Source organism: Leopardus geoffroyi, chromosome D1, assembly GCF_018350155.1.
Source record: "Leopardus geoffroyi isolate Oge1 chromosome D1, O.geoffroyi_Oge1_pat1.0, whole genome shotgun sequence".
Lineage (NCBI taxonomy): Eukaryota > Metazoa > Chordata > Mammalia > Carnivora > Felidae > Leopardus > Leopardus geoffroyi.
In genome coordinates, this window is record NC_059329.1 from 98,380,846 (window position 1) to 98,393,893 (window position 13,048).

At 40.0% G+C, this 13,048-nt stretch overlaps 1 protein-coding gene across 35 annotated transcripts in view; it reads right to left on the bottom strand.

Moving 5' to 3' along the window:
• PHF21A (PHD finger protein 21A) overlaps positions 1 to 13,048 on the bottom strand; it is a 196,062-nt gene that overhangs the window by 52,486 nt on the left and 130,528 nt on the right. For 34 of the 35 annotated variants that reach the window (XM_045486665.1, XM_045486663.1, XM_045486655.1 and 31 more), the window contains one exon: positions 1,118 to 1,321. In XM_045486665.1, coding sequence (XP_045342621.1) covers positions 1,118 to 1,321 — 204 coding nt within the window. Of the gene's footprint in view, positions 1 to 1,117; positions 1,322 to 1,586; positions 1,672 to 13,048 lie in introns of those variants that run through there. The other variant, XM_045486679.1, reaches the window with a different exon arrangement.

Here is a 13,048-nt window from a genome sequence, read left to right on the forward strand (position 1 = left end):
CCACTAAATGTTACTTCTCTTTAATAATCTTTAGTATTTTTAGAAGTAATGTACTCTTCACTTGCAAAATGTTACAGATGAACCAGCCCAATGTCCGTACACAGTGAATAACCGGGTAAACTATAATCTTTTTCTCCACATATAAAGATATAGTGAAGACTTGATACTGGTGGGTGAGAGGTACTCATGCTTAGGCTTCAGAACATCCCAATGTCCTCGAAATCACGTGCAAAAATGAGTGTATTAGGTGTGAATGTGTATCATTCTGGAGAGAGGACCCACAGCTTTCAACGAAGTCTCAAAGGGGTCATGACCCCTATGAAGCAGGAGCCACTGCTCGACCATCCCACTTTAAAAGGTATGCCCACATTACACGTAGGTGTGTGGAGATCAAGCCTGAGTAGTGTTCTTAACCGAACATTGGTCGCAAATAGGTCCCTTTTGTGTATCTTGATTGCCTTTCTATCCTTATAGGCTAGTTTAAATGGCCTTTTCAGTACAAACATCTGCAGGGCTGTACCAAGTTTGATGTGAGTAAGCCTCTAGTTCTTAGTTCTAGTTTAGACCTACAGCATCCATTTCAGATTTCCTTCAGATTCATATGCTCATTTTGTTTCTCTGAATAATGGAAATGTATCACCCTTCTTCTGAATGTCTTTCTACCTGATTCCAAAGGCGCCGCTCCTGGAATTCCCACATCTGACTGCTGCTAAGAATTCCAGAAAAACCATTCCAGAAGAGGCAGAGTCACACGGACTTTTAGAACAAGTGCAAAAAAAAAAAAAAAAAAAAAAAAAAACTTCCAGAAATTCAAAGTAAGACCGTAGTTCTGTTCTAATTCAGAGAAGTGGTTTTCCTTTGCCACTGACTACGCTCCCCCTCTTCTTTAGGCAGGTGGGCAATCATGTAACTTCTGCGCCTTAGTAACACCATTCCTTCCGTCAATGAATTTCAAGTGATGTTGGCCCCGGTTCATAGTATAAAAAAAAGTAACCAAAGCAACTTCTGTCTAGTCCTAGTGGGGCTCAGTGTTGTCTTACACAGACCCCAGCTCTACATGACCAAGAGGAAATGAGCCCACCACAGGAAGCCCGCGGTACCCCACCCACACTTTTACCTGTGAAGCGGTCAGGTTGGGAGAGGGTGCAGCTGACTGGGCGTGGTGGTGGTGGTACTGCTGTTGTTGCTGTAGCTGCTGCAGTGGTTGCTGCTGTGCTGTTTGTAGTTTGTTTTCCGATTGTGGCAATGGCTGTATTTGGAACTTGTCTGGTTGTTCTTGCTTTACTATCAGGTTCTTCCGTAGCTGTTCAACTACTCTTTTCTACCCAACGAAGACAAAAAGAAACAATATCTATCAGGATACTGTCCTGTCAGCCCTAAAAACGTGCAGCAACTATACGCCTCTGACGTCTTTCTGTAACCAGCTTAATCTAGAACTTGTTACATCTAAAATTCACAGAGTCGACATACAAGGAACTGATGGCATGAGAAACAGTTTATGTATGGAGGGAAACTGAGCCACATGGATGAGAAGGAAAGGTAATGGAGATCACAGAGCAGAGCTCGGATTCCTTGACTGTTATTACCTTGGCATGCTAGTCTGGAAAGGCAATACAGCATAGCACTGAAGACATGACTCTGGAGATACAAATTTGCTTTTGCAAGTTTTGCCACTTACCAGTTCTATGTTCGTCAAGTTACTTAACCTATCTGTGTCTCAATTTCCTGTTCCGTAAAATGTGGTGATAAACAATATCCGTAGGGTTCTTATGAGTACCAAACAAGCTGCTGGGTGTAAAGTACTCACAACTGTGACTGGTACATTGTTGGTCGTTTTACTTTTTATATCTGATAAAACAGACACCGGCCATACTAATTTCCGTTATTCAAACAAACATCATGTTTCTATCTCAGTTTCAAACATTAAGCAGACTTTTAAACAGAGAAAACTTGATCCCAGAAATATGCAACACGAACAACAGTCATTCTAAATTACTTAAATGTGTAACGCGTGAGCAGGACCTCTTTGCTGGGATAGGATCTGTGAAAACACACGTTTGTTTAGGCAGAGGAGCAATTTACTTACATGGGATGAAAAACTTAAACCTAAGGTTTTTTTTGAATTTTCTAGACCCTGTTCCAACCCGAGAAAAATGCGTATTTGGATACTTTCATTACTCTAATATATTTCAACAGAACGTAGGCTCCATGAAGCAAGGGCATTTTGTTCACAACTATACTCTGGGCTAGGATTATGCGGCTAAGTAAATGTCTCTTCACAGGATGTATAAAGTGACGGGACCAGAGACCAGCAAATGACTCCGAGAACACGTAATATAAAACCAAAACCAAAACCAAAACCAAAACACAACCATTTGGGGCCAGACTTGGACTGCTTCTCTTGCCCTAATGGCTGGAAGGAGGTATAAACAGCACTCCTCACACAGTCAAGTGAGCTCACCAGCTGAGATTTGCTATTTCTGATCAAAGAGACTGCCATTTTCTAATACAGATTATGAACGGAGAAAAATAAGCAAGTGAAGATCTTTAAATAAAGGATTAAGTAAAACCATATGGCCAGATTGATGTTCAAATTCCTGCTTATGATTCTAACCAATTTCATTGCACATATTCTCCCAAGAATTCAAACTTGTAAGGTTATTTGCTTAACATATTTGAATATTAAAATATTTACAAAATGGATTTTTAAAAACTTTAGGTCAGTACAAAATACATCCTTTTTTTTTTAATGTTTATCTATTATTGAGAGAGAGAAAGAGCGCGCGCGTGCGTGCTTGGGCGCACGCACAAACAGGGGAGAGGCAGAAAGAGAGGCAGACAGAGGATCCTAAGCAGGCTCTGTGTTGTGCTGTCAGCAGAGAGCCTGATGTGGGGCTTCAAGCTCATGAGCTGGGAGATCATGACCCAAGCTGAACTTGGACACTCGACCGATGGAGACACCCAGGAGCCCCAGTACAAAATACATCCTTGAGAGACTTTTTTTTTTATACTTTTATCACACTTTTTAGACAATGAAAATATCATATAAAGGCCACTTTTGGTGGGGAAAGTCTAAACTTTATACTCTGCTACCAGTGCCTCTTTGAGTAGTTAAATATTACAAAGGAAAAAAAAAAGGATGCAGAGTCCAAAGTCTTTGCAGAAGCCGTCTGCAGAATAATAGACATGCAAATTAATAAAAATATCAAATTCTTATAAAAAATTAACTTTCAAGTCTTCAAAATCCTATTTCTCCAGTATAAAAGAGTAATTGAACGGATACAGTTTAGAAGGAAAAGTGGCAGGGATGGTGCTACAGATAATTTTGAGTATCACGTGTAGATTTGCAGTGACTGCCAGAACAGTAAGACATGTAACAATTAAATAATTATTTACAGTTGCTTTCAGTTCCCCTCCCTAACACATAACCAGCATTAAAGAAACACAGTAACAAATAAGCTGAATTGGTAGCAGAACCTCTACAAAACAAAGAAAGGAAAGGAAAGGAAAGGAAAGGAAAGGAAAGGAAAGGAAAGGAAAGGAAAGGAAAGGAAAGGAAAGAAAAGAAAAAAAAGAAAAAAGAAAAGAAAGAAAAAGAAAAAGAAAAAATAGCTTAATTCAGGGGAAGGAGAGAAACCATGAAGAAGTAATATAATACAAATGTGACACCTGCCAAAAAATAAACTTTGAACAAAAACAGCACAGGAAACGAAGTAATTACTGTACCAGGCACAAAAGGAAAGGGTATTTTTTCCTCTATGGCCACCCTTGGGAAACACAGTGCACCCTCCTACTTACTGCCTAACTGGGGTAAACCAGAAGCAAGAGACAAAGCCTGGAACCCACTCCCAGTGTTGTGTACAACAGAAGGGAACAGTAGGGGAAAGAATGAGAAAGGGATGCAGGCTAGAGTACTAGGCAGCCATATGGCTAGAACAAGGTGACGACCAATCAGAACCAGAATCATGAAAGTGGGAGTCAGTGAGTCACAGTACATTCACAACTGTTCCTCCCCCAGGGCTTGAAACAAAGCCTGTGGAACCAGTGGGGAGGCATAGGGATCAAAATACTTGCAAACTTAGATTAGTCTTTGAGAGAAGGAAAAAAACAAAAAACAAAAAAAAAAAAAACCAAAAAAAACAAAAACAAAAAACCAGGAAGAGAAGAAAGCCGTGCAGATTGAACACAGGTCAGGTTGTACGAACTGGGCAAAATTTTCTTTGAAAGAAGATTCTGGTATATTTCAGAGTGCCACACAGAAAATGCATTGCTCCTGCACTCCTTGCTATGTTCACATTAGAGGAATACCAAGTGTGGAGTTGTGTATGCCTATGAAATTTTGTAAAAAAATCAAGGTCTGAGGGAAGCACTGATGCCTTATGTCACTTAAACATCTATCACCACATTTTGAAAACCAACAATCTAAAGTTAGGTGAGCTCTAGCAGTGGAGGCATTCAGGTGTGCAGAAGCCCTGTATACTCTTTTAAGGACTAGCTAATAAAGGGAGAGTTGTCGTGCACTTTAGCTGGCTTCTCTAAGTCCCACAGTCCAGTCTTGTTCTAGAGCTTAGTCCTGCAGTCCTGGCAAACACACCAGTCACTTTAACTCCAGCAGGACCCTGACCTGGAGAAGTACTAGTTCTGGGTAGCAGTGAGAGCATACTGCTACCAAATTTCGTAAATTTTAGCTACATGCTATACCAAACAAAGTTCTTAAGCATCCTCTCATCTCTACAGGAAAGGAGCCTCTACTTTTATTATTATGTGTTTTAAACAAAGAAATCATGACTTCTGATTCGGCAAGGACTTCTGCTGGTCATTAGTGAAGGTTATACAAAATAAACAATTTGGTACCTTCAATGCTATTCACATATAAAGGAGACCTTGAAATGTAGCTAATTATCTTGGAACATTAACCTGAAGCTTTGAAAAAAGGCTAAGTGTCACAAACTGGCCATTTGTCACTGACTAATAAGTTAATGAAAGTTAAAAAGAAAAGGGAGCAGGGAGAGAAGGCAATGAGGAAGGAAAAACTGCAAAGAATGAAGGCAGAAGGGAGGGAGAAAAGTCAGTAACTTATCATCTTCTTTCCTTAATATATTTTCTGTAACAATAGGCCAGTGGGCCCGGTGTCCAGAATGGCTAGGACCGCCCCCTCCAATCAATTCATCTGTCAAGAACTGCTCCATAAACCCAGCATGTAATTCCAAGCCTCAGATTCCCTTGACATTCTCATCACTAGGTTTTATCAAGGCTTGTTCAGGCAGAAGAGTTCACAGAGCCTGTAACACTTCAAGTCACGGTTTCTGAGACAGGTAGTCACGGTGATCAATATTGTGACATTCAGCGATACTATCAACGTGTTCCCACAACAGCAAGACGGATCCCAAAGAAAAATGCAGAAGTCTGTAGGTCCAACTCAACAGAAACTCGGGTTCGTGTTTCAGCTACGTAAGTCAATCATTCCAAGTCCCATGGCACCAGTCAATACAGAAGGGAGATGGAGAGATGGCAGGACAGCCCCCACGCCTCCAATCAAGCCACCACTTTATTTCCATCAAATTGTCACACAAATTTTAGAAAGCTTCTCTCAAAAGGAACTCCAGGTGCAGGGCCCTGCCCTCCATAATTGCATGTCAGTGATCAGTCACTCAACTTGTCTGTGTTCCATTCTGCATTATCTGTTTTACATCAATTATGAGAGGGCCACACCCACTCAGACATCTTACACAGTACTGCCTTAAAAAGGCATCCATTGTCCCCTCCATGAATCAGTCATACAATATGAAAACAGAACCTGCACCCTTCATGCCAGAGACAGAAACTTTTCACAAATACAGAAAGTCAAGAACAAATCTTACCTATCTTCCTACCTAAAATGCAGTGAAAAAATTTTGCAGGTACCAATTGCTCAGGGAACAAGGGCTACTTAATTTTTGTGTATAGAAAAACTAACACGGAGAAACTTACAACTGTTGAAGTCAGAATTTACTTGGACACACACACACACACACACACACACACACACACGTTTTCTACTGTCTGAAATTCAACCACTGCATTTATAAGTAACACCAATATACATCAACACTGAAGTCACAGGAAGCAGATTATGCTCTGAAGAACAGTGTATATGTTACTGACATAAAATTAATGACAAAATCAAATCCAGGGTAAAAAGTGTGTTTAATAAAAGAAAATAGGGAAAAAAACCACCCAGAACTCTGAGTGAAGGGTCTACCTACCATTTTATGAACAAGAACACAAGGAAAGGACAATAAACTCCCTTTTCTAATGCGCTAAGTGCAATTCAAGGAAAGAATATGCACTGAAGTTATTAGAGGGAATATTCAGGGGAGACATGTAGGACAGGATTTTGACAGAGGAGGAGGAGGAATATTGGCAGCAGCAGATATAAAAATATACTTAACTAAAAATAACTGCATTTTATTTGTTTTGTAAGGCACTAGAAAGTTTTCCCCAAACTCTCCGATACTCAGTTTCGGGGTTAAAATTAAACAGTTTCTAACCTATTAAAACACCTTTTAAAAAGGGATATACCCTTTAAGCATACCACCTGTTTGACAGAAGCAGTATCTACAACCATCTCATCTTATACACCGAACTGTTTATGCTGTCTACTAAAGAGGGTCTGCTTGGTCTTAGAGAGTTGCGAACACTGATACTCATTTTATAGTTCTGCAAAGTGTCACGGAACTAGGAGAGTACAATATACATGAATTAAGAAACAGCAGCTGTTGGAATTACCAGTTTTTTCAATAAAGTTCAAAATTCTCTACATGGATGCTTAACAGATGGTGGAGAGTACACATGTCTTGGTACTGATTAGACTTTGGCTTACTTTTTTAATTAAAAAAAATTCTTTGGGGTTTACTTTTCCTTCAAAACACACACACAGACATTTACATCAGTAGGTTTTTAGGTCCTATCTCCAGAGGAGATTAGACCTTTTATTCATATCAATGGGATTTATATTCCATCTCCATAGGGGATTAGACCCTTTATTTGAGAGCCTGATTGAAATGCGGTTTACATTTTTCTTACTTACTCCATTCATGCTCTAACAGATAAACTCCACCCCTTCTTATGCGTGACTATAAAAGACTAAGACTGCTGTAGTCAAACTTTGCCTAAATCGAGGGACCCTTCTAAGAACTTGGGAACTGCCTTTATTTGCACCAAATAAGAAAAAATGTAGCTGCTATACTCAAGAGAGATGTGGCCCCCGGAGCACTACGGTTCTCCAATATGTAACACACCCAGATGTGAGGGCAAAATAGTATAAACACAGAGACAGACTAAAAAGAGCTCTGCATGCTGGGAATGGTGGCAGTAAGATAGTTCTCTACAATAAAAGACGAAGGAAGCCAAAATCAGAACCCATTTGGTTTACATTTAAGTTCTCCATGTTTCTTGAAGCATTAAGCTATACTGTCCTGCCTACTTCGGAAAAATACTGAGGATCAACTGAATTAATGGAAGGGAATGCTTTAGAAAACTATTGAGGGCAATGTGAAAATAAGGGATGCGTAACCAGTGAATAACAGAGTTTGTCTAGTATGAATTTTTAACTCAGAGCAACAGCTAACTAAATGTGACTTTCTCTTCCAATGTCAATTGTATTTCAATCACTTGATTTTTAACATCTAATCAGATATTTTTGTTAGTTTTTTAATGACAATCACCCAAAAAAGTACAGGATTAAGAAACAGAATGCTACTTGTCGCCTTTTTATCTCAAAAAGCAAACACATTAGGGAATATTTCCCTGTATATTCCCCTGTACAGAAATCTAGGTACCAGCCCAGATTTCTTATACCTCTACAGCAGTTCAGGGCCATATTCTGGATGCATAAAATAGATGTCCAATTTAAATGCAACCTGACCCAGCAAACACCCTAGATGCAGTAATGAGAATAGCAGAAAAACAAAACACATGAGAACCATTTATAATCTGCACAATTTCGCTGCTTTGCCAATATAAGAAAGAGCCTGAATCTATGTGTTTGTACCACAACGAGATATGACATGGAGGCTATTAATTTGCAAATTAGGCTCCAGTTTATCAAAATGCATGCCCCTCTGTACCTATGTGTTACAGATCTCCACACACCAGCAGACTGTCATTCATCATTCCCTGGCTCTCTCCCCCAACTTAGAAGGCAGCATTGCCTTGTTAGTGTCAGAGTTGTTCCACACACTGTAGAAATTCTCTTTGGTCTGTCCTGAAGCTGCTCTGGTTGGTTTTCCTCACAGGAGAATTATGATTGGAGGCTGCTGTGTAGTAGCTGTCCCTGACAAGTTAGATATGAAAATACAATTTAAGTACAGTAATGATCCTTACGTGGGTGGAGGGAAAAGGAGGAACAAAACCCCAAACCTCTACCATTTTATGGGACACTGCTCAGTTAAAAGATGGCTTCGCCTCTGTGCAAGCCCTGGGTACAACGAGAGAGGAATTCCTCTTTCCACAAAAACACAAGATAGAATAAGATGCCAGAAGAGGTAAATATAACAGATAACCAAATTCTACGCAGAATGCATGTACCAGGACACAAATCAATCACGGGTAAAGGCGGGGATCTTTTAACAATCCTTAATTCTGCAGGGTTTTTTTTTCTTAAAAGAGAGAAAAAGACAACAGTATTATAACAATACACTATGTCAGGATACATCAAGTAGAAAATATTTTCTGAGGATATGTAATATTTTCCTTACATGCGATAAAAGGAAGTCCTACCAATCACTAAACACTGACATTTTGAATTGGGAAATCTCTTAACAAAAGTATATCCTGAACGACACTCTGGATGTTTAAAAACAACTGTTATCATCTGCCATGACAGCATTAAACACACGGGTTAAAAGAAAATTCCAAAGCTACTTACTGTCTCTTAATTTCACAAAGTAGTCGCTATTTCAGTAGTTTAACTTATCACTAAGTATTTGTTACAATCACGTGAAGAGAAAAACGAAGAGCGTTACGAATTTGCTTTCTGACAAGACCCCACGTGAAACAACGCAGAGGAAGCAACGCCACGACCTACGGAGGCGGCCAAGATGAGAGATGGTAACTCCAAGGGACTGGATCTTCCAAGACTCGTGACAAAGGGGGAGTTGCCCTACTCTGGGTTTAGTCTGACTTTTCTGCATCAGGGACAGAAGAAACTTGAACTCCTCTTTCGGAATTTCCAAGCAGGTTTGCCTTTTTTTTTGTTTTAACTTGTCAGTACTAGAAATTTTGTTAAGAGAGAGCTAGAGATTCAGCAACATGGGAGAAAAGCATGAATAATCTCTGAATGAATAAAAAGCATTTGGTTAAAGAACTTAAGTATTTTATTAAATCCTAAGTGTGAAGAAAAACAGTTTTCACAGGCTATGAAAACCACTAAATCCAACTCTATACGAATATTTAGTTTTTATACACACACACTCTCTCTCTCTCTCCAAGGTTTAGAAAAGATGGAATGGCTGCAGTAAAAATGATTTGTTGCTCTTATCTTCTTTCAGCATGCTTCTTAGTACGAAAGGTGGAGCTCACCCTTCTTACCTCTACTGTTCTCCAGTTTCCACATCCAACAAAGTTACTGAGGTGCAGGGTCAGAAGACAGGAGAACATGTACTGAACATAAGATCAGTCCCTTGATTTTTAGAAAAACACACTTTAGTTTTTAGAGCAGTTTTAAATTCATAGTGAAATTGAGTAGAAAGTACAGATAATTCCCATAAACCCTCTGTACCCCCTCCCCCTCGCTATCAATATCCCCATCAGAACGGTACATTTGTTAAAACTGATAAACCTAAACTGACGCATCACTATCACCCCAAATCCATAGTTGATGCTAGGATTCACTCTTTAAATTTTTTTTTTTTTAAGTTTATTTATTTTTGAGACAGAGAGAGACAGAGCATGAACGGGGGAGGGTCAGAGAGAGAGGGAGACACAGAATCTGAAACAGGCTCCAGGCTCTGAGCTGTCAGCACAGAGCCCGACGCGGGGCTCGAACTCACGGACCGCGAGATCATGACCTGAGCTGAAGTCGGACGCTTAACCGACTGAGCCACCCAGGCGCCCTGGATTCGCTCTTAATGTACATTCATTCTATGGGTTTTGACCAATGTATAATGACATTTATCCACCATTATAGCAACCTATGGAATAGCTTCACTGCCTTAAAAAAACTCTCTGAGCTCGGTCTATTCATCCCTCCCTCCTGCTAACCCCTGGCAACCACTGATCATTTTACTGTCCCCATAATTTTGCCTTTTCCAGAATGCCATGTAGTTGAAATCATGTAGCAGGCAGCCTTTTCAGATCGGCTTCTTTCACTTACTAATATGCATCTAAATTTCCTCCATGTCTTTTTGTGGCTTGATAGCTCATTCTTTTAAGCACTGAATAATATTCCATTGTCTGGATGTACCAGAGCAGTTTCTTGACTTTTAGATACAGTCTAATGTGGCACTGGCGAGTTCTATCATGGTTACAATAAAAACAACGATCTTATCAGATAGATATTGCCTGCCAGGGAGGACACACTAAGGTTCTGAGCATCTATGTGACTTGTCCTAAGTCTCAAGCCAGGGCTAGAGTCAGACTTAATAAACACTTCTTGTTCCTCATATCTAGTTCCACACCCAACCCGCATGCCCCCTAATTATTTTACTTGTTTGGAAGGACTTGGAACCCTCACATCTATATACTACCTGGTATAGCAAGCCACAAAAGCACCTCGTAAATATTTTGTACACACGTACACACACACACACACACACACACACACACACACACACACACACACACACATTTACCTATTCTTAGGCTCAGCTTTTCCACTCAGTCTCCAACATCCTCTTCTGCTTAAAATTCTACGAATCTCTGAATGGCAAGAATACAATCTCTTGATGTATACTTTCTATAAGTGCCATACACAGAAAACTAATGCTCATAATGATGACCTTGACACACTACAAAGAAGCTAAATCATTAAAAAATGTTCCAATCTGGGATTGAAAACTCACAGGCAGGTAAATGTATATGAACGAAGCAGGCCAGCTATGAGATAACAAGGAGTGATAGGGACTAAGGTCAACTTGAGAGGGAGAGCCCTGTAAAGGCACTAATGTAAGAACTGCTTTTAATGCTGTTCAGGCAAACAAAGTATCTCTGCCGGTTAGATTAAGCCCAGGGGCTACCGGTTTTCAATCCCTTAACAGTAATTACATTCACTGAAACTGTAGTTACTAGGAGAGAAATCAGCCATTACTCAGAAAAATATTCAACAATAGGAGGGGAGTCAAAAAGGATTTCAGATAACCAGAAAATTAAAATGGCTTTCTGGTTCATTAAAATCTTACCCCTTAAAAGGGCTGGGGTGTGATGTTTGTGGGAAGAGGTGCAGACATACGAAGCAAGTAATCAATGGGCACTGAGAAGAATATGGTTAAGAGAAAATCTCTGAAGACAGAAGAGAGACAAACGATGTTGCAAAATATAAAAGAATGCAAAATTTAGTAATGATGTGTTCCATAAAGGTGCTAACTTTATCACAACAGCTTAAAGGACCTTACGGATAATTTAAGCCTCTCCCCATCATGTGACACTGACCTAAGAATGCACTGGAATCAGTTTCTCTACCACCCAATTGGGGCTGTCTCCAGGGCTGAAGAAAGCAGCTGCTTAAAACAGCCACATTGCAGAGGTCAGAAAAATGAAAACTACCTTGTTGAAGCTGTCCAGGGAATTATCGTAAGCAAAACATCATCACTTGGATTTGGTATCTGGAATCCAACCAGAACACTAGAAACGTCTCCTACATTGACTGGTTCTTGTTTTTGAGTACTGAGACTTTTCAAAATCATTTAATTTATGTGATTAAGAAAAGAGGAATTCATGTTATCAACATATGGATTATTTAATAAACTTTCAAGAATTTAACTTTCTGAGTGAACCCTAGATGAAAAATGATGGTACCGCTTTCCACAATTTTCCTAATGGTGTGATATTTTTAGCTTAAGTAATCATTCATGCATGTACATAACACTTTACACTTGTAAATCTTCTTACCCTCTTATCAAATAAGATTTTCAAAACTGTGTAGGGTAGGGTGGATTTGAGCAAGCGTCATGGACTCAGACAGAGAAACTAAGGCATATGGTGAGCAATGGCTCACCAGAAGTTACACAGTTACCTAATAGTAAAACAGGCACTAGAATATGGAATCCTTATCCTCTGGAAACTAGTCTGAATGAAGCTCTGTTCACTGAACAAAGAGCTGGAGCTCATTTGTCTGAGCCAACACTTCTGGGGCTGACAGGAGGTTGGGTGATATCCAAGTGGACTGAATGTAGAATATACTGGTGTGGGGAGATGAGCCAAGGGGGAGAGATGTCCTTTGCTGGACATCAGTCTCTAGATACAGGAAACTGCCAGGAAACAATGACAGGCTGTTGAAAGCCAAGGAAGTAAGCTGTGCAACAAACTGGGCGCCAAGCAGGAGAGAAGCCGTAGGATGCAGTCAAGGTTGGAAATGTGACCGCCAGAGGTGAGGCATGGACAGCTCAAGAGATCGGTCTGGAGCAAATTATACGGACTGCGCCCACTCTGAGGCACATTTCCTATAAACTGCCCGCGGCACTTGGAAAGGCTGGGAATGTTCTTAAACGAGCTGGGCAGTGCTGGATAACTTGCTCCAAAATGCCAGAGATTGTATTGCTATCATCAAAGATATTCTCTCTGGCAGTGGAGCATACACTGGATACACGCTGAAGCCAAACCAACAAGAATAATACGCTTCCTCACCTATGGAGTATCATGGACAATTTTAAGATTCTACTGCTAACCTTCTTTCCACCTCAAGCCAAAGCTTCACTTCTGGACCAATGACTTCAATTTAATAAACGGAATGGACACTGGCAACATTTAAACTGGTTAAATGTTGGGTTCCAGTGGGTTTTTAAAGGAGTATATCACAGCAAACTTTACCCCTCAGCCACTAATACAAAGCTGGATTTAAAATTTTTATTCA